Source organism: Malaclemys terrapin, chromosome 10 (genome assembly GCF_027887155.1).
Source record: "Malaclemys terrapin pileata isolate rMalTer1 chromosome 10, rMalTer1.hap1, whole genome shotgun sequence".
NCBI lineage: Eukaryota > Metazoa > Chordata > Testudines > Emydidae > Malaclemys > Malaclemys terrapin.
Window position 1 is genome coordinate 71,670,779 of NC_071514.1, and position 22,105 is coordinate 71,692,883.

Below are 22,105 nucleotides of genomic sequence, written 5' to 3' on the forward strand. Positions count from 1 at the left end.
CTATAACTCAATGGTCTAAGCATCAGATTTGGAATAACTAGATTCCCTTTAACCATAGACTCAAATCCTGATCTTTCTGAGATACAGAAGAATACCATGCAGTTTACTTTACAGGCATCTTTCGGTAAGACCTTAAATACAGATATTCTGCAATCTGAAGATATATAAAAAGTATATTTTGTAAGCAGAAGAGTCTGTCCCAGTACCTTTAATCAAAATTCTTTCCTCCCTTTCCAGTTTTGTGTAGTTCTCTACCATTTGCTCATCACGTTGCTTTCCCTTTGCTACACCCACCCATATATGGCGTCCAAAATGGGTACAAATGCTGCAAAAAATAGGAATACTGCAAAAGCAGGGTTTTACTCTCTATTCTGGCCTCCTCAAAAGCGCTTGCATAATATCCTGCATGGTTTAGCCAGGAGCATGACGAATCCTTTCATGGCAGAGTTTATAGGGTTTGAAGCTTGGGTGGGTTATACACTATAATGCGTGGAACTTGATAATCCCATGCCCAGAAACACCCTCTCTGACTATGGCAGCAGTGGATCTGTAATGTAAATTCCATGGAGTTTTGGGAAAGGCAGGAGTGACACACAAACTGCAGCTTCCTGGCTATGGAATTTTGTTCTTCTGCGTATGTGACACTCATGCCCTGAATATGGCTCCATGTGTGTACATTTATTAAAAGGCAAAGTACACCAAGATATACTTAGAGAAGTAAATGCCTCATTTTACCCTTTTATAGCTGCAGCTGCACCACTTGAAACAGCATATCACGTGAAAATAAATCCTTATAAATAGCATTGGAAGTATCCCGCTAAATAGCTGCCAAAGTCCTTGGACAACTTTGAAATATACTCTTTCAAAACAGCTTCTGCTTATTCCATACTAAGGAGGTTACATTAGAACTACTGTAGTCTAATCTAAAATCTGAATTAGTCCTATTTATCCCCCACCAGAAGTCCTCATCTGTGCATCGACTGGCTGATGGAAGCCTCCATCAGAGGCATGACTGCAGGTGGGAAGCAAGCAGACATGCTTAAAGCTAGGTTGGCTAAAGTAAGACCTATGGTTATCCTTAATGTTTAATAGAGAGCATTAGTCCACACCGAGCTCCATCTTGATTCTTGGGTCTTCACATGGGTCAAATAACATAGAGTGTTGGAACCTGTTACCTCAGCAGGTCACCACTATTAAAAAGAGAATGAGCTGAAATCTGTACCTCCTATAAAGTGGGTCTGGACCTTGTTCCTTTCCAGTTACCAGTTGGGTAGAGTTTAGACACACTTGACTTTCAACATTTACAAGTCAAAGATTTTATTGTGAAATCTGGATATCAGGTGACTCCATCTAGACCTTTAACCACATTTGAGGAGTTGACCCAGGAGCAGGCTGGAACAAAAGGTTTCTAAGATATATACAATTTTGATTGAAAAAGATGTTCATAAGAAAACAACCCAGATGGGAAAGAGATTTGGACAAAAAAAATGGATCTGGTCTCTAAATATAGGAAAGGGACTGTGCATCTTAAGTTTGTGTAGGTCATAAAGTTTTATAAATTGCCATATAGATTACATTTAACTCCAGTTGAGATCATCGTCATTTTTGCTACTAGGAAGGTGCTCTTTTGGTGGGGTTGTAGGGAAAGGAGAACATTATTACCTATGTGGTGGCTGTGTTCAGGATTAAACAGTATTGAGAGGAAACTCTTAGAGATTCATTTTATGACAAAATGCCCACTTCCTGGAGATCTCCGAACTACTTACTTAATGCTCCAGTAAAGGAGCTGCATTTAAACAGAAAGATAAATTTCTTTCTTTCTTTTTGTTAGCAGCTAGACCCTGTATTGCACATTATTGTATACATATGATCCCCTCCTATTGAATTTGGGCATAGTAAAATATGGATTGTTCTTGTAATGAAAGGCTTTCACACTAAGCTCATATACAGGAGAAGCACAAAAAGAAGAGAGATCTAGAAATTTGGTTACTCTTCCCAGTGTATGAAGATGAAGAGAGCTCTCCAGTCACAAGACAGAATTTTTAGCCAGGTTTTTTTAATATTTATTTGTTCGGGATCAAGTAATGTACAATGTAATATGCTAACATTTTATTGTAACTTTGCCTTCATAAAAAGTGCCTTCTCACCCCCAATGAACAACCCTCTGCAGCTCTTTTCTTTTCCTCTGTGTGTGTGAAGGAGGGCAGAAGTCTTAGCTGATCTGTTCCACTATTTATATACAAAAAGCTATCCTGCGTGTGTGGCGTGTGAATGTTAGAAAACCACAATTCTTCCTTTTTCCCTATTTTTATTTAAAGTGCCCAATTAGCCTGGCCTCATCTACTTAGGTTTAGTGTGTTTTAATAATGATTTAAGTGTTTTATATCGATGGCATCTAAGTTATGTTCCACAATCAGCAATAAGCCAAAATTTTACCTACCATCACCCTATTAAGCAAAATCCAGAGTAAACAGAATGGCTCTACACTGAGTCCTGTCGTTGAAGATGTGGGTTCTGTCAGACTGTGGAACCTGCTTCACCTGTTTGTTTATGAAAAATGCTCTGCCAGCTTCCCCCCACCACCCTACTCTCCTGGTGATCAAATCCAGGGACTTTTAGCACAAGTGCGGGGGGGGCAAGCTAAGTATATGTAGAATGTAAATAGGTGACAGTTGGCTATTTTTACCTCCTCTGTAAGGGTAACAGTACTGTGTTTGATGTTAGCAGTGAGCATTCGTGCCAAGGAAGTGGTTGACTTTTGGGAGGTAGGAGTGTAATGAGACTGGAATAGAGGCTGTGGCTAGGGAAGATGTGGTGGATAGAATTTGATGCCTTTAAATAGAGTAGTTTGTTGTTTTTTTAAATAGAAACAGGAAAATGTAACAGGTTCAATAGCAATGGGTGATAGGTGAGGACTGAGGATGGGCAGGTATCGAGGTAAATAGGTAAGAAAGATTTAAGAACAAAGGAAATGTCTCATAAATAGACTTATGGGCCATGTGACCTTTTATTGTACTTCTGACTTGGTATCCCCACTCCACCCTCACCCTCTTTTGTGTCTGTTTCTTATTGGGTTGTAAGCTCTTCAGGGCAGGAACAGTCTTTCTGTAGCCATACATTGCATGGGTAATTTTGGATGCTGCTACAAGCAAATAATGAAGAACAGTAATAATCTGCTGTTATAATGTGCATTTCTTATGCCACTGTGTCTTTCAGTCCTGGTATCATTGTGACACTTTTAATAATTCATAGGTGTTAGGGAGGGAAATAGCTGCAACAATCTTTGTTTCTTTCCATCACTGTATGGATTTCCTTCTTGGTAGCTCTGTTGGTTACCTAGGAAACAGGAGTAGGATGGCATTTGATTGGCTGTGCTGGAAGAGTTGAAGTTGGGTCGTTTTGAGCAGCAGACAGATATATCTACACAAATATGAAATGCTTGATTTTTATGAGACTGGTAAAACTGCATTGAATTATTAGTCAAGCTATGCTCTCAAAAATGTTTGCAAAGGAGTATTTTTGTAAGTGATTCAGGTGGATGTTTTGGCATAAATATGCTGTGTTTAAAAATGACAATATTTCTATTGGACTGGATGACTTGGGGGCAATGCAAGGGTAGGGAAAGGGTTATGAAACCTTTCATCTCTAGGTTACTGGTTTAAATTAAGCCCAAGTCAGTAGAGATTGACTTGTTAACTTCTGAAGGCTATTTGACCTATGTGAAAGGAATTGGCAGTTTGAATCCAGTTCCTAGTGGACCAGATATCTGTATCCTATACTGCTTCCAGGACTGGCACTAGCTGATGCCCGTGCTAGTAGTCTCTGCAGAGAGCCTGGGGTTAGACATGGTGTGGAAACAGAGATTCTTCCCATACTGTCAAGTGGTCCCTCTAGTTCAGGGTCTGTTAGTTACTCCTGGGGGAATTCTGCACCACTGTGTGTGCATAATAAATGAGCCGTGTATATTTTTATTTTTTTGCGCAGAAAAAAGCTTCTGCTGAAAAAGTTGCTGCCCACCAGAGGGCACTGTGGTGATAGAACAGAGCAGCAGCTCCCAGCAGAAAATAACTTTCTGCAGTTCTGCCTTTTGCCCACCAGAGAGCGCCATGGCGATAGACCACAGCAGCTGCTCCCAGCCAGCTAGGGAAGAGAAAGAGCCTGCCTTCTTCGCAGCGCCTGCCAGGCCAGGTCAGGAGACTGGCTTTGGGGAAACAGACAGTGTGGGGTACAGGGGGGGGGTGTCAAACAGGGGCTCATAAGGGCTAGTGGGGGAGGACAGACTGGGGCAGGGGCTGAGAGGAGTGGAGGCACAGAGCCACAGGGGGGAAGGAGGGGCAGGGCCACATGGTGATAGGGGAGGGGGTGCAGAGCTACATAGGGACAGGGGGTGCCTGGGTGGGGGCACAAAGACACATGGGGATGGGGGGAGGAGGTACAGGAACACATAGAGACAGAGAGTGGCTGGGTGGGGACACAGATACATGCGGACAGGGACACATGTGCCTGACTGAATGGGAGAGACTAAGGCTCAGCTAAGGTCTGGTGGGGGAAGCTCCCTAACAGTCTCCCCCTGCCCCTCCCCAAAAAACCTGTTCTTTACTTTTCCCACCCATACCCAACAACCCTCCAAGTTCACACCCAGGCCCCTTCCCAGCAATTTACTTCCCTCTCCCTCAGCTTCTCCGTTACCCCTGACTCCCGCAAAGCTTTGCAGTGCTTCTGGGGCAGTGCAGGAAATGTGACTGTGTATTGTAGTTTTAAATAAATTATTACTCAGAGTTATTTTTGTTACAGACATTCTTGCTGACAGGTATTTTGAAATAAATGATGAAAAATAATTGAAACTGGTGTGATTATATTGTGCTATTTTGACAAAATATGCAGAATTTTGCAGAATTTTAAAATATTGGGTGCAGAATTTTTATTTTTTGTTGCAGATTTTCCCCAGGAGTAGTTGTGTGGGCACTGTAAGGATGGAGGGCCCTGTTCCTGTGCTGTATCCGTTCTGTGACTAAAAAGTGTTTTGTTTCCACAGCTGTTTAATCCAGCACCTTTGAACATTTACTGAATTTCCAGCTATTGTGCTATAATTGTTACTCTCTGAGTGACAAATGCCTTTTCATTCTATACATTAGATAGAACTTGATGACTCCCAAATAGTGAAGCAGTGGCCGTTTTCTAGCTATACGTCGAGTGTCCTGCAGATATTGGTGTAAAACTACATCTGGTCCAGTATTTTTGCCTTGTCTTGTCCCACATCTTGTCAGTGGGCTATGAAAGGCTAATCGAGATTTCCTTTGCTGAGTTAGTGTGTCAGGCAGCGGCCAGGTATCAGTTTGCCTGTTTGCATTAGGCACACGGCTGAAATGATTGAACACAACATGTAGAAATGTTTTTGTGTTGAATTCTTTGACAAATATTTAGTGTTGTCCTTTGGCATGTGCATGCATATGTAAATCAGTTGAAATGGTGATTGCACATGAGATAGAATTTACAAGACTCTAAGGCAGGGGTTCTCAAACTGGGGGTTGGGACCCTTCAGGGGCTCATAAGGTTATTACATGGGGGGGGGTCACAAGCTGCCAGCCTCCACCCCAAACCCCAATTTGCCTCCAGCATTTATAATGGTGTTAAATATATAAAAATGTGTTTTTAATTTACAAGGGGGGTCGCACTCAGAGGCTTGCTGTGTGAAAGGGATCACCAGTACAAATGTTTGAGAACCACTGCTCTAAGGCCTTGGACAATTCACTATGGGCCCAGTTTTGCTCCTGTTGAAATCTGCAATCAACAGGGGTGTTGCCACAATGGGAACAGGATCAGAAGTTTAATACCTCTCTGTTTTGATTTATATATCTCTTTCACAGTGGTGTCAAGGGTTAATGTTTGTAAAGAACTTTGAGGAGAAAGCCACTAAAGAAATGCTCTGTATTTATTATCAAACCCTTAAGTATGAAGCTAGGAAGTCCAATACTCTTCCTCTAAGCAGTTCTTCTAGTGGCTCGCATAGTCCCACTTATGGGATATTGTGCCACCTTGTGGTGCCTTGGGGTAGAATCTTCTTCTAGCAGCGTCAACTTACTAGAGCATTCTTGTGCTCCCAGCCCCTCCCCTCAATGTCACCGATGTTCTGAGGACAAGTCTATATAAAGGACAGAATGCCCTTGCCACCTCTGTTCCTTTCAGCCATATGCCTGGACAGATGTGAACCTCCCCAAGCTCTTTGGAGCTAGCGCTGCTTTTTTCTCAGTTAGTATTAGCCAGGGTGGATTTGATTTAAATCAATTTGAGTTAAATAATTATTTAAATCACTAGTCAAGAAGACTCGATTTTAATTGTGGATTTCTACATAAAAGTGCATTCTTGTTGGTTGTTATAACCTTAATACATATTCTTCGCAACTCAGAGATAGCTGTAGGTTTCATTTTTAGAAGGTACACACTATACATTTTTAAAGTGATTTATTTTGAAAACTTTTCAGATTAGTTTTACAGCTATATCAGAAAATGAATGTTTGGCTATTTCATTTACCAAAGGTAATTGAAGCAGTTATTTATGAAGTCATTGGGAGGTTAATCATTAATATTTGGAGGATTTTCTTGCCATGCTGTATTAGGAGGCGAACATCACCAGACAGACATTTAAATTGTTTTATTTAACTAAAACAACAAAGTTATGTATTCTGGATTTTTTTTCAACAGCAAACATATAATAATTTAACAAAACAAGCATATGAATTTTTGAATTTAGTTAAATATTCAAGTTTTTTAAAATCAGGTTGTTTTTTTTTAAATTGTTTTTAACTAAAATAGTTAAATGAAATAATAATAAAAAAAATTAAATTGACTGTCAGCCAGGTCAACATGAGCCAACTCTTCTGCAGCGAACTCAGTCGTCTTCACCTTCATTTTCCTATTTGTTCATAATCTGGAAAAGAAAAACAAGCTTTCCTGCTTTTTCAGGTGCCAAATGATTTCTCAATTTGGAGTGAATTAGTCTAAAGGAAGAAAATATTCTTTCTACACTGGCAGAAGAAGTTACTGCTGTCAAAAGTGAGATTATCACTTCATCAGTCTTTGAATCCAAGTGCTTAAGTGACTTCCACCGGTTCACTGGTGTGACTTTCTTTAAAACATCATCAGCAAATAATATTTCTTGAATGATTCACCCTTAGCTCTGAAGTTTATTATAGTTGGCATTATGGAGAGATGATTGCTGGATGTCCATGTCATAGCCAACTCCTCTTCTTCAGCAGTTAAGGTTTGACCCTGGTAACAAGTATTGAGAATATTTGCAAGAAAATGAGCTGGAGACCGTGCTTGTCCTATTCGTTTTTTTAATGCTTGTAATTTAACTCTGTCATTGCATATTTCTCTTTTTAAGATCTCACTCAGTTCCTTCCAAATTTCAACAGTGTCAGCAATAAAACAGCTATTTCCCTGCATTTTGTTCCAGGCTACAGAAATAGGCTTCAGGGTACTCAGCATGTGTTCAACATTTCTCTTAAGCCCAATGTTGAGAACTTTGGCTGTGACAGTGCCATCTATTTTTTCACAATTTTGTTCACAAACTGTCATCAGATTAGGCCAGTTCTTGATATAGTGCTCAAAAAAGTCCACTACTGAGTTCCATCGCACGTCTTGTGGGAGAGTTAGCTTGGTTCCTCCCACAGAGCAGCTGCTGCAAGGGGTTGTTATGGAAGTATTTTGCAATTTCAACAACATTAGCCTTTATTTCTGGAACACTGAAGTCTTTGGCTAGGAGGTGCATCAAATGAGCACTGCAACCGTATGTTGTTAATTTGGGACCCTCTTCTAAATAATTTCTTCTCATCTTGGATACATTTGCAGCATTGTCTGTGACCAAGCTGTGTACTAGACATTTGAATTTTTTTTCACAGTTTGTTATAGCTTTTACTACTGCTACTTGTAAGTATTCTGCTGTGTGTGCATTTCCTGATGTAGCAATTGTTTCTGTAAAGAAGAAATTCCTTTCTTCTGTTGTCACACAAGCACATACAACAGGATCATTGTGGACATTGCTGCACCCATCAAGACTCAGTTTAGCAATTTTACCCTCTAGACCTTTTGCACACTGCTTCTTTCATACACTTTACCCAGCAATTTGCCTGCGACATCTGCTCTGTTGGGTGGACTGTATCTTGGTCTTAATGACTGAACCATGTTAATGAAGTGTGGGTTCTCAATCATACGGAAAGGGAGTTTGTTGCATAAACAAATCGGGCAATTTTTTCATCAATTGCCTCTTTTTGTAATCTGCTGGTTCTTATCACAAACTTATCCATGGTTGTTTCTGGATGATGGAGATTTTTTTTCCCCTTTTTGCTACAGGTGTTATACTGTGGCTATGTAACATACATGATGTGACTGAAACGCTATCATTGGCAGATAACTCTGAAACTATAGAAAATGATGGTGATCTTGAAGGTGGATAGTCTTCAGAATCCTGTATGTTGAGGCTGGATTCTCCTAAACAAAATAAGTCAATGCAGTTATTTAATTATTATTCCATATTGCTCATTTAGTATTACTTATTACATTCACTGACACAGAGTACTACTTTAAAGGTGAAATTGTAAAAGGAAGATCTGCCTATTTCAGCTATTTATTTTTTTATCACAACTGCACTTAAAATGATAGTACCATAGAGTAACAACTATATTTTTTGCTCAAACATGAGAATTCAAGAATAAGAGGAAGACAGGCAGGCAGGCAGTCCTTAAGAAAGAAGTATGAAATAAAAAAGTTTACCAACCTGAAGATCCTGCATGTTCAGACACATTCCTTTCATCATTTTCAACATAGCTTCCTCGTGAGAAGGAACATTTCTCATGATGTTGTTTCATTAGGGCAACCAATTTCTTTGTTGCACTGTTTTCATTTTGCACGCATTCCTGTCTTACCCACAGGTAGAGGAACTTCATTAAAATATTCCCAAACTGGGTCTCTCTTATGGCCTGCTGCCATTATAGATTTTCCCTTCTAGTGAGAGAATGGTATGGTAGATTTCAAATCAATGAAGACCACTTAGAAAGACCTCTAGAATTCTGGAATATGCTGCTCAAACCATTCCACTTTTGTTCCTACTGCCTGTCCCTCCCTTCTCACATTTATCTCCAGACTTCTTCTCCTTGTCCAGATCTATTCCGCCCCCAACAATCTTCTATTCATTGAACTTTTTGAAACTTTGCACTTTTAGAGAGAGGTAAGGGATTGACACTGTGTACAGAAATTTGCAGAGGGACAGTAGGGTTGAGGTCTGTTATTTCTTACCTCTCTCTATATATTTATTTATTTAAAAACATTTTTGCTGTTAACAAGCATGTTATCTCTGGAGACGCAAATCCACAGTTTAAGAACTGCAAAACTAAGCATCTCTGATGGTATCTTCTAGACTGAGCACTAGTCCCATTGGGTAGATAGAAAGATTAACCTAAATAATCTATACAGAAGCCTCTGGAACTCCATAAGATCAGGTCCCTAATCCATGAACTATTGAAACTCATTTACAAAACTTTTCTTAAACATTACATTAATATATTGTCTCATACTATAGAATTAGAATTTATAATCCCTATTCCATTATGAGATATCTTTGCGCTATAATGTATCTTAATTAAAACTATCTTTAAATAGGTTTTTTCCTCAAAAAGCATTTTATCCAAAAAAATCTGATTTTATATATATATATTTTAAAAATCAAAAAATCTGATTTTATATATATATATTTTAAAAATCATTGATTTTTATCCACCCTGGCGTTAGCAGTTAGTTTAGTCAGTCGGTGATTCTCTTTCAGTTCTGTGTGATGGCAGACCTGAAAAAGCAGAAGAGCCTGGGGTTAAAATATGCACTTCCTGCCCAGATGTCTTCCCCGCATACTACAGCCACATACGGTGCCTCAAGTGCCTGGAGAAAGACATTCACCTTCTGGGTGTTTGATCTTCTGCATTTGCTCCCAGAACCCACAAGGATAAAGAGACTTTCATGCCAGGGCCAGGGTTAGACTCACTGGGACCCAGGGCAGATACTAAGGAGTGGGCCTCCACCCGCTGAAGCCAAAGCCCCACTGCCCAGGGCTGAAGCCTGAAGTGTTTGGCATTGCCATGCCCCTCCCCAGCATTCCTCTGCGCCCTCTGTGGGGGGGCGCCCCACAGTTTGAAAACCTCTGCTTTAGTGTGATTTATTTCCACTTTTAGAGATTAAATTACTGAAATATTCATATTACATTTACCCACAGTGACTCTGTAGATGTGATGTAACTTACATTTGCAGGGCCCCCTGTGGCTTGGGGCCCCAGGCAATTGCCATGCTTGCTACTCGCTAACGCCAGCCCTGTCTCCTGCAGCTCCTCCTCCTGAAGGGAGCCCTCAAGGTGAGACCCTCTGGAAGATTGCTCAGATCCAGTCCAAGATCTATATGGCCTATATTAGGGTACGTATTCACTACCCGCCGTATCGGCGGGTAGTAATCGCTCTATCGGGGATCGATTTATTGCGTCTCATCTAGACGCGATAAATCGATCCCCGAACGCGCTCCCCGTCGACAACGGAACTCCACCAGAGCGAGAGGCAGAAGCAGATTCAACGGGGGAGCCGCGGCCGTTGATCCCGCGCCGTGAGGACCAGAGCTATTCTCGTAGCTGAAGTTGCATATCTTAGATCGATTTCCCCCCCCCCTCCCAAGTGTAGACCAGCCCTTAGTCCCTGTGGCTCTCAGCAGCAAAAGACTGAGGAGTCCAAGAAGCCATACCCACTGTTGGGGCCGGATCTGGTCTCTGCAGCTTCCTCAGTTAAACTTTTGAGACTAAATATCTTAGCCCCTGTGGCTCTCGGCAACAAAAGACTGAAGAATCCAAAGTTCTTGCAAAGACTAGAGCCATGTCCTACATATGTAGGTACAGTGCAAACTTCCTTGTGTAAATCTGCCAGTATGCTCCTTAATCCTGACCTACATCAATCCTACTGTTACATGTCTCTATATGTTTGAGCGGAAACTACTAATTTTTCCAAGATATGGGATAATCTTGTTGCTGTAACTTCCTTGGTTGTAGGTCTGTTTACAGGGTTGTCTTAAGTCTGTAACAGGAGAGAAGTCAACCTGTCTGAATATTTTTGCTAAAAAAACGTAACTAAAGGGACATATTTGAATAGGGTCCACAACCTGAACAAAGATTCCAGAATTGGTTGAACAAAATTGATTCAGAACTTGCTTATTCCTAATTCTGCTCTTGTTTTTAAAATGTTCCAGCAGAAAGAGAAAATCTGACCTAGTACGCTGTTTTATTACTCAAAAATAACGACCTGTGTTTGTTTTGACTCTGCTGGGCATGAGTGCTGGGAGCATGAGCAGGCACTCTGTGTGCACTCATAAAAGGAGCTTGTGCCTATTTCTGGCCCTGGCATCCTGGAGGGTAGGTGTAAACACCAGCCGTTGTTCCGGTCCGTGAGTTGGGTGTTTTGGTTTGCATATTTTCTCTTTTGGAAAAGCATTAAGAATAAGATACAGAAATCTTTTCTACTCCTGAATGGCTCACAGAACTTCAGTTTCCTAGTTCCATTGTATGTATTTGTCCAACCTCCTTCCCTCTCCATTTTTAAAGTGTCCTTTAAGTATAGCAACACTTGTTTACAGTGTCTAATATTTGTGTATGTGTGTGGGGGGGGGATGTTTATTTTTAACTAATGTAAGATAATACCATGCACTGCTGAGTTTATCTTTGATTTGGCTGTAGGAAATCATCTTTACATGTGAAAAGGATTTGTGAGTAGGGGTGGAATTGATTGTACCACAAAATGCAGGATTCAAGATTTTAGAGACACTGGCAGACTGTCTCTTTGAATCTCATGTTATGTCTGAGCTCAAATTTTCCAGTAAATTAAGTTTTGCAATTGGTATTGGACTATAAAAATTTCTTTGTGCATCTTAAAAGTTGTTGCAATGTCACTGCTTTCATAGTGGGGGGTGCTGAAAGCCATTGAACAAAACTAAATATGATGGAAACCCTGCTGCACCTCCAATACCCCTAATTCCAGCAGCCGTGCTTGAAAGCAGTAAATTTAAACTTAAAATCAAAACTATTTGGGTTTAATGGAAAGTACCTAATCTTGTGCCACTTACAAAACTCTGCGCATTGCATTATTGTCTTTCCTATATTCTGTGTGTTAAATGACTCTTCCATTACTAAACTGGAAGTAAACTATAACTTTTTAATTACCTCAGTTTCTTTTTCCTATAGGTTGCAGGTTGTGGCACAACATTAGAATATTTGTAATAATTAGACCCATTCTCTTGCATCCTGTGTACTGAATGGATTGAAGTGACCTTTAAATCTGGTAACATAGAAATCCTCGTATGTATTTAACTTGCCTATTTAACTATCAAAAGAACCGACCTAGCCCTCTTGGATGAAAGAATTCTGAAAGGGATATTCTCAAGTGCATCCTTCAAAAGACATATTCTAGCTATGATCTAGACACACACATGTGTTGTGCCTTACAGCAGTAAATTTGTATTTACAGGTGTGGAGAAACAATTTACTTGTGTTACCTTTCTGAATAATGTGCTGAGCAAAATGGGTGCAGCGCTAGACCCAGCTGACTAACAGGGGGCTCCTGCTTAGCGGGAGGAAATTAGAGGAATGCCAGAAGAATCTTCCCTGACACTAGAAATCGGGGAAGGGATAGAGCAATGACCTAAATGACCCTCCCTCTTCTTCTCTCTCTCCCCTCCCCCACATCACCACTCCAGATGACATTGAATGACATTTACAGGCTCCATAGGAGGGCCACATCCACCCTCTTTGGCTAGCCTGAGTCTTGGCTTGACACTGAGCCCTTCAATGGGGAAGATGAGGACATCTCAGAATATTACTTTGGAAAAGTAGATCCTGCTAAGACTTACCTCTCTGTATTTTCAGGTGCACTCACAGTTGGCCTTGTGCGACAGTGTCAAACCATCCATGGACGTGACAGGACCTGTATTCCTCCACGGCTGCCTCCTGAGTGGGTCACCACATTATTTTTCATCATTATGGGAATCATTTCACTGACTGTCACATGTGGTTTGCTAGTGGCTTCCCACTGGCGAAGAGAAGCTACTAAATATGCCCGCTGGATAGCATTCACTGGAAGTAAGTGACTTCAGCTACGAAGTAAGCCTGTCTGAAGGATTAACTAGTAGAATTTTTTTTTTTTTCTTTTTTTGTTTTTACCAAATCTGGGTGGGGGTTGTTGCCAGAGACCAGTGGTAAAACTCTGCCCTGATCAGACAGAATGCTTTTCCTTTTAAATTCCTGCTTTGTGGAAATAATCCTCTTCTTTAAAATCAAGGGTTTGGTATCCAGAAGTGGCTGAGAATCAAGGGAAGATCTTTGGGATCCTGGCTTTATAGTCACAGTGCTGATCACCTGCTGCAGCCCCAGGGTAGAGGAAGAAAGAAGTACACCTCCGGACCATGGTAGCTTCCAGCCCCTCTCCCCACAGGGAACGTCACAAAGTGGCCCAAGGAAATGGGTGTGCAGGAGTGGGGATGGTTAGGTTGTTCCTGAGTCATGTGAACTCTTAATTTGGCCAGTGTGGCTGGTACTCACTGGTGGCTGGTACTCACTGGTGGTTGGTACTCACTGGTGGCTGGAATAATGGAATGGTTGAAGCCTTTTTTACCCACATGTGGAGGAGGGTGTTGGTGGACCTTGGTCTCATTATTGCCCTGGAATCAGTCCTGTTGAAGTCTCCTTCTGTAAACATTTGATGCAGGGTTGAGGCTAACTCTGTTTTGTTACAATTCTCATGAAAGTTGTTTTGTCTTATTTGTAATGAAGTCCACAGATCCATGACATTGGTTACATGTACCCCTGAGGGTACACAGAGGTCTTCCAGAGGGCATGTCAACTCATCTAAATATTTTCCTAGTTTTACAGTAGGCTACTTGAAAAGCACTAGCAAAGTCAGTACAAACTAAAATTTTATACAGACAAGTGACTTGTTTATACTGCTCTATATACTATATTAGAGTTTCTCGACCTGGGAATGGTTTTAGGGGGGTGGCAAGTGCAGGAGTGGCAAGCAGGGCCCCCGCAAAGCTAAGATACATGCTGGAGCCAAAGCCCCGCTGCCCGGGGCTGAGATCAGACACCTGAATGGGGTACAGTGGTCTGGAAAGGTTGAGAACCACTGCTCTAGGCAGCCTTGGAGGTAGACCAAACCTGTCAATCAGAGGCAGTGGAGGTGTGGCTTCACTGCTGAGAAACTGCCAGTTTCCATTTGCATTTCCAGCTGCAGGCAGGCAGGCAGACCAGCTCGTCCCTGCTTCAGAGGAAATTTAGGGAGAAAGAAAAGGGAAAAAAATGGCTTAAACTCTCCATGCTGTCGGGATTTTATTGACGGAGAGGATTCCCTTTCTCCTCAGTCACTGGAGGACTCTGTATTCCCTGCGCACCCACCTGTAATGCAGCATGGTAGAGAAGGCCAAGAAGAAAACCTTGCACTAGCCCTCTGATTAGGTGCCTGCATGGAGATCATTGCCTGTTCTGTGAAGATCCAAGCTTCTCACATGCTCAGGAAGGGGCAGGGTTTCCTTCAGTCTCCCTCCCCAAGCAGGAGAGCTTCCTGGAAGCAATGGCAGCAGCTCATCTGCAAAAATCCCTGAACCTGGTACACGTGACAGGAGACAGCATTTGCCCTGGCATTAGCAAGTGGCAATTCCTCCTCCGTTCCCCTCGCCCCCTAAACTTGGGGTGAGTGTAGGTTAAAGCACAATAGCAGAGGGCTAGGGAAGCTTCCCACCCAATCACTGGAGCCCACATTCACAGCCATGTCTGGTGACCATGGAGCAGCTTTGGAACCCCATCCAGCACAAAACCCCTCTTTCTCAAGGCTACTCAAAAGAGCTAACCAGAAGGTTCACGCCCATCCAAACCATCCATCTAAAATGTCTCTCCTCTTCTGATGAGGATTAAGGGTAGGCATAAGAAAGATGGTCGGACCCCTCTAGTCGCCCCAACATCAAACACACAACCCACACCCCTTAATTTTCTAAGAGTCTGATTTAGAGGATTCCTCTAGGAGGCACTCTAAGAGGCATAAAATGAAATCCATTTCCCTCAAACTGCATAAATCTGCAGAATGCAGCAGGACAGATAATCCTTCGTGTCTGGTTCCTCTGCTCGCTTTCATGGAGTACAGCAATGCAGAAATCCTAGGCATTTAGTTCCCCAGATCACCCTCACAGAGCGCATCTCAGGGGATAGTCAGTGTTGGGATCCCCTCTTCACCCTCACAGAGGGCAGCATGGCAAGTCTGCACATTGTGGACATGCGCTGTTTCCTGTAGCCATGCATACACACACCCCACAAAGGGAATTCTCCCTGCTTATGGGAGGAAGGCCAGTACTTCAAGTCCTAGCTAATGACTCAAATAATAAAATTATTAAAATAAAAAACACTCAGAGAATAGACTTTGATTAAAAAATGTACCGAGGATGATGGTCTACAATTATGAGGTTTGCTGATGCCTCAGACAAGCTATAGCTATATATCCCTCCTTATGCATCCTTTGAGTGTGTGATAGTGGGGTAGGGATTTTCCTAACACACCTAAAGACTGGGAAAGTATTTGGCTGTCCTCCTCAGCTCCCTCTGTGAATTTCCATATCTTCCAGAAGGTTCCTTGGTGTACACCAGTCAAAAGTCCTCCTGGTAACACTATCAGAGATAATTGTGCCTTTTTTTTTCTAATGGTCAGGGACTAGATGTTTCTAACTGGGGAAAATGTTTTACCTGAAAGAGTGGCCTCCTCACTATACAGACCCTTCATAGCCAGCCAAATCCACGCAGGCATAATCTTAGCCCCATCCTTTGGCATGAAAACTATCTGGGGGTGTCAGGCCAACAAGAATAAATAAATAAACAAAAGAACTGTCATCTGGGTGGACAGTGTTGCAAGTGTGCTGTCTCTCAGGCTTTTTAAAAAAATAAAATAAAGCACATGTCCTAAGGCTTCTCCCTGAGGAAGAGGAGGAGTCAGGGTTTGCAGAGAGGCATACAAATCTGCTACATCCCATCTGCTACAAATGGGAATAATTTAATCTGTTCATCCTCTTCAGAAGAACCATGACCTTACTCCATGTTGTGCCTTTACTTAAAAAAAAAAAAAAAAAAAAAAAAAAGTCAGAAGGCTACAGAGCATTTCTCAACATCAAGTATCTCAACAGAGCCATTTAAAAAAAAAAAAATCCAAGATAGAGACCGTAACATCCACAGACATCCGTAGATGTGAAGGATGCCTATGTCCAATTTGACAGTCTCACAGATGCTTCCTTAGCTTTATCCTTGGAGCACCACATTACCAATACAGCAGTGGTTTAGCAACAGCACTGCAAGTATTTACAAAAGTGCTGGTAGTGCTAATATCTGCTCTCAGACAGATAGGGTCTATGTCTACCCATTCCTGGGTGACTTCTTTATCCAAGCCTCATTGATTGTAGCAATAATGATGTTTCAGAGCCAAGGTTTTGTGAAAAAATCAGTTAAGTCTCAGTGTATTTCTAGTCTGAGTGGGAACAGTCACTGCCCTCTACAAAGTTGTTTATTGCAGCAAAGATACAAGAAGCAGAGAACTCTTATCAAAATAGTCAACCTCTCAGGGGAAGTACCAATTCATACTCTTTGGGGATCAGTGATCTCTTCTGTGGTTATTCTTAGAGGTCCAATGCTCACATGAGGTTGCTACAGAGCTTTCTCTTATCTCCCAGCTGTCTCTTACCTGCACCGTGAAGGTGTCTCACCCCAGGAGGATTCTCATGGGTTCAAGGACTGCCCAAGGGTCTAGTCCAAAAAAGAGTGAAAGCACAGCATAAAGTGGTGAGAGCTCAGGGCAATCCAGTATGGGTTCAAAGCTCTGCTCCCACATCCGAATTTTCCTAATGGACTGACCATGACAGACAACACCTCAGCCATGTCATACATCAACAGGCAAAAGGAATAAGGACTATTGTCCTTCAAAGAGAAGCTTACCTCCTGATGAGGTGGGCAAAGAAGAATCTGCAATCAACTTGTTACCTTCACATCCAAAGCAATAATTGAATGTTATGCTTGACTAGCTCAGCTGGCAAAACTTAGATCCTCCAGAATGGGACCTACACTCATCTCCTGGTAAAGATATTTAGTATCTCAGTTGTAGATCTCTTTGCTTTCCACCTGAATCACAAGGTTTCAGTATTGTTCTCTTGCCAGTGGGATCACAGAGCCAAGGCAAGAGATGCCTTGTTGCAAAGATAGGCAAAAGGGATTCTTACATGCCTTACCTCCCTTTTTCTCTTCACACCAGAATGCTACAGACCATTAGGAGAGAAGCAGCACTAATAATTCTAATATCCCCATTCTGACCAATCTCCTTGATATGATACAAAGACCTCCCAACTGATTTCCATTCAGAAGGGATATGCTATTACAAGGGCCAGTCAGAATTCAGACAGTCTGAGCCCAGCTGCCTGGTTCTTGAACCAGAGCCTCTTAAGCCAAAGAGATTATTCAGCGATCTAATACTCACAATTTTCGCTTCCAGAAATAAATCTACTAACTCAGCCTATTCAAGTGCCTGGTTGAGTTTTAACCATTGAGGCTAGCACCAGGGTTTCACCCCCACATCTGTATTGGGACCACAGATCCTCTAATTTCTTCAAATGGATTTGGGTTAGGCCTGACAGTTCAGACTCTCAAAGGTCAAGTTGCTATCTGTCTAGCATGGTTAGTGAAATGGACAGGTAGTGAATTTAATCTTATCTAGATATCCAGCATTTTTCTGAGGAGAGCAGCATCTCTTTTACATCTTTCTGGTGTGCATAAAGGGTTTTTTTTTTTTTTTTTTTTTTTTTTTGGCTCTTAGCTGGTTCTCAGTGCCATTAGAAGCCCTCCATTTGGACAATTCATGAAGGTGTCTCATTACTTTCTAACCATTAAAATGGCCTTTTTGGATGACAGTCATTTTTTTGGGTTTCAGAGGGGTAGGCATGTTAGTCTTGGCAAAAAAAATGAGGAGTCCTTGCGGCATCTTAGAAACTAACACATTTATTTGGGCATAAGCTTTTGTGGGCTAAAACTGACTTCCTCAGATGATGAAGTGGGTTATTGCCCACGAAAGCTTATGTCCAAATAAAGTCATGTTTCCGTGCAGCATGTCTGAGTTAGGAGCTCTTTTTTTCTGGAATGTCAATACTGCATGCTCATAAGGCTAAATGGGTATTCAAACTGACCCTGACTTCAGACTAAAGATTAACTTCAGATTCCATAGAACACAGGAAATTGTTTTTCCATCCTTCTGTCAGGATCCATTGCACTCCAGAGAGAAATTGTGGCATACTTTGGATGACTGCAGAGCTCTCAAAGTATATATTTACCACACAGGTCGGGTCAGAAAGACAAATGTGTTGTTTGTACTTTATTCTCCAGTGTCAAAGGGAAAGAGAGCCTCAAAATCATCCATTTCTAGGTGGCTGAGATATTGCATCTCAGAATCGTGCAAGTCAAAAAGCCTAACTTCATCTTCAAATATCAGAGCTAGCTCCCTCAATTCTGTAGCAGCTTCATGGGCAGATAGATCATATGCCTCAGACAAGAAAATCTGTAAAGTAGTCACCTGGGTCATCTGGTCATACCACCTTCAGATGCTGTACACTGGACATCCAGTTGTCATCTGATGCTACCTTCCATAAGTGGGTGCTCCTTGCTGTAGTATTCTAGTTTCTATTAGGAAAGGGTTATCTGTACTTAACTGTATATAGTTCCCCCATGCCACCAAGTGGACAGTGCTATAAAAATCCTAATGTTCTAGATCTGTGGCCCTCATTATGAATAAGAATAGGAAAATGTATCTGTCTTACCTGAAAATTTCCTTTCTTGGGGTCAAGAGGTCCACAGATCCAACCCACCCTGAATGGGCTGTTAATTGGGAAAAGACATTGAATTATTAATTGGTGCTCAGTTGATTATTCATTAATTGCTTGCTCTGCATGAAGATTGTTCTGTTTAGTCTTATGGCTTAAGTTCCCTTATATAGAGTGCTTAGTTTTTCCTAGGCTTTGGAAGAGTTGACTGGTTGTTTCTTAGGCACTGGTCTACACTACAAGTTTAGGTCAAATTTAGCAGTGTTAGATCGATTTTTAACCCTGCACCCACCACATGACAAAGCCATTTTTGTGGACTTAAAAGGCTCTTAAAATCGATTTCTGTACTCCTCGACGAGGAGATTAGCGCTGAAATTGCTGGGTCGAATTTGGGGTAGTGTGGTCACAATTTGACGGTATTGCCCTCCGGGAGCTATCCCAGAGTGCTCCATTGTGACCTCTCTGGACAGCACTCTCAACTCAGTTGCACTGGCCAGGTAGACAGGAAAAGCCCCGCGAACTTTTGAATTTAATTTCCTGTTTGGCCAGCATGGCGAGCTCAGAGGTGACTGTGCAGATCTGATCAGCAGAGGTGACCATGGAGTCCCAGAATTGCAAAAGAGCTCCAGCATGAATCGAACGGGAGGTACTGGATCTGATCGCTGTATGGGGAGAGGAATATGTGCTATCAGAACTCCGTTCCAAAAGATGAAATGCTGGAATATTTGAAAAAATCTCCAAGGGCATGAAGGACAGAGGCTATAACAGCGATCCACAGCAGTGCCATGTGAAACTTAAGGAGCTCAGGCAAGCCTACCAAACAACCAGAGAGGCAAACGGCTTTTAAACATCCAAATGCACATTCTACCACCATTCTGCACTTGCTCAGCCTATAGTTGAACAGCTCCTGACTACTGTCCAGGGTGCCTGTGTATGGCTTCATGAGCCATGACATTAAGGGGTAGGCTGGGTCCCCAAGGATAACTATAGGCATTTCAACATCTTCAACAATTGTCTGCCGTTGCTCTCACGGAGGGAGGGGCAACTGACGACATGGCTTACAGGGTTGGCATACAGGGAATTAAAATCAACAGAAGGGGCGGGTTTGCATCAAGGAGAAACACACACAACTGTCGCACTGAAGCCTGGCCAGTCATGAAACTAGTTTTCAAAGTCTTTGTGATGCGCTCTTCTAATCGCAAACAGCGCCAGCGAGCTTTTAAACATCCAAAGGCACATTCTACCACCATTCTGCACTTGCTCAGCCTATAGTTGAACTGCTCCTTACTACTGTCCAGGCTTCATGAGCCATGAGAGCAAAGGGTAGGCGCGACCGCGCAGTGCTGTCAGCTGGGAGAGCAGCCTGAGGCAGAATCCTCCAGCTTGCATGATATTGCAGGCAGGACTGAATCGCCATGAGACGAAACTTAAAGAAGAGAATGACCTGGAGTCACTCCCATGTCTGACCGAGGTCGGCCAAGAGCACCCAGGAGACGACGATGACAGCTAGCAGTCGTACTGCACTGTCTGCTGCCACGAAGGCAAGGAGCTGCTGCTGTGTAGCAATGCAGTACCACGTCTGCCAGCAGCACCCAAGAGACGTACGGTGACGGTGAGCTGAGCGGGCTCCATGCTTGCCGTGGTATGTCGTCTGCACGGGTAACCCAGGAAAAAAGGCAAGAAACGATTGCTTGCCATTGCTTTCACGGAGGGAGGAAGGAGGGAGGGAGGGAGAGCGGCCTGACGAGATGTACCCAAAACCACCCGCGATAATGTTTTTGCCCCATCAGGCATTGGGAGCTCAACCCAGAATTCCATTGGGCGGTGGAGACTGCAGGAACTGTGGGATAGCTACCCACAGTGCAACGCTCCGAAAGTCGACACTAGCCTCGGTACTGTGGACACACTCTGCTGATTTAATGCGCTTAGTGGGGACACACACAATCGACTGTATAAAATCTATTTCTAAAAAATCAACCTAATTTTGTAGTGTAGACATACCCTTAGCGGTGGAGCCACACCTCTAATATATTTGGTCTGCCTCCAAGGCTGCATAGAGTCCCAGTCTTATGGATCTATGACCCTCATTACTCCAAGAAAGGAAATTTTCAGGTAAAACATGGATAAATTTTTTTAATCTACTTCGTTAAGAAATAGCACAACTACGTCTTAGCAGAAGGCGTGCCCACTGCAGAGCACCTACTCTGGCTCGTAGTGCCAACGCTTTTCCTTTCCTGGTGACCCATAGCAAGTCTCTTAGCAGGAGAGTCAGCAAAGAAACGCTAGTGTTTTCCTTCCTTCTCCTCTCCTGCAGTGTTGAACTGCTCTTTAGTACCCACAGATGGTCAACTCTGCTCATAGTAGCTCATACTGAACCTCCCTTAAGGGACTTTGCAACCTCTTGTTTTTGTGCGGAGAAGCACGTCGCAGGGAGACATTTATGCCTGTCAGTAGGGGTGTGTGTGTCTTTCCCCTTCTGACAGGGCAGGAGGCCGTGCCTCCTTGCTGTTTCTCAAGCAGAGCGTAGCTCCCAGCTGGTGAGTCCACCTGGTGATTAATCCAAGTAGCAGTTAGTCCCTCTGCCCAATCCCTCAATCAGGGCAGTGAGCAGTTAGCAGGCCTGGCTGACAATCAACCCAGGCCTTTAATTAGTCTTTCCGTCCCAGTCCCTCAATCAGGGCAATTCGCACTTTATAGCTCAGGCTGAGTAGTACTCCATAAAGGAATCTCCATAATTAAAGCCATCACCCCTGACTTCTTTAGTATAACACACATTAAATGTAGATGTGGCTCTTGCATACGATGGGCTAATTATTTTATAGTCAACTCCATTTTATTGACTCTTCCATTTCTACAATGAACAGTGTTAAATATCAGAAATCATTACTCTTGCAGTATTGCTGTTTACTCTAGCCCACTCTTCACTAGCTTCTTCCTTTGTCTAGCTGATTGGTCTGTTATTGTATAATATAGACTGTAAACTCTTCAGGGTAGGGATCACGTCTCTCAAAACACAATCTCAAACATTACAAAAGTGTTTGAGCTGGGTTCCAAACTCTAAGATAAAGGATTATCTTTTGGCAAATCAGTTTCATTTATTTGAAGTTCTTTTTTTAACTTCTGTGATTCTGAATAGTCATTCTTCTAAGTCAGCCTTCTAAGTAGTCATTGTTTCAGCTGAAATGTGTGTTGTCCTGAAAGCTG

At 42.4% G+C, this 22,105-nt stretch overlaps 1 protein-coding gene across 2 annotated transcripts in view; it reads left to right on the top strand.

Moving 5' to 3' along the window:
* MOSMO (modulator of smoothened) overlaps window positions 1–22,105 on the top strand; it is a 110,830-nt gene that overhangs the window by 18,764 nt on the left and 69,961 nt on the right. Inside the window, exons 1-2 of one of the 2 annotated variants that reach the window (XM_054041997.1) lie at window positions 13,087–13,152; window positions 13,352–13,478. Coding sequence is in view for 1 of the 2 variants with exons in the window: in XM_054042000.1 (XP_053897975.1) it covers window positions 12,940–13,152 (213 nt within the window). In the remaining variant the exon portion in view is untranslated. Of the gene's footprint in view, window positions 1–12,939; window positions 13,153–13,351; window positions 13,479–22,105 lie in introns of those variants that run through there. The other variant, XM_054042000.1, reaches the window with a different exon arrangement.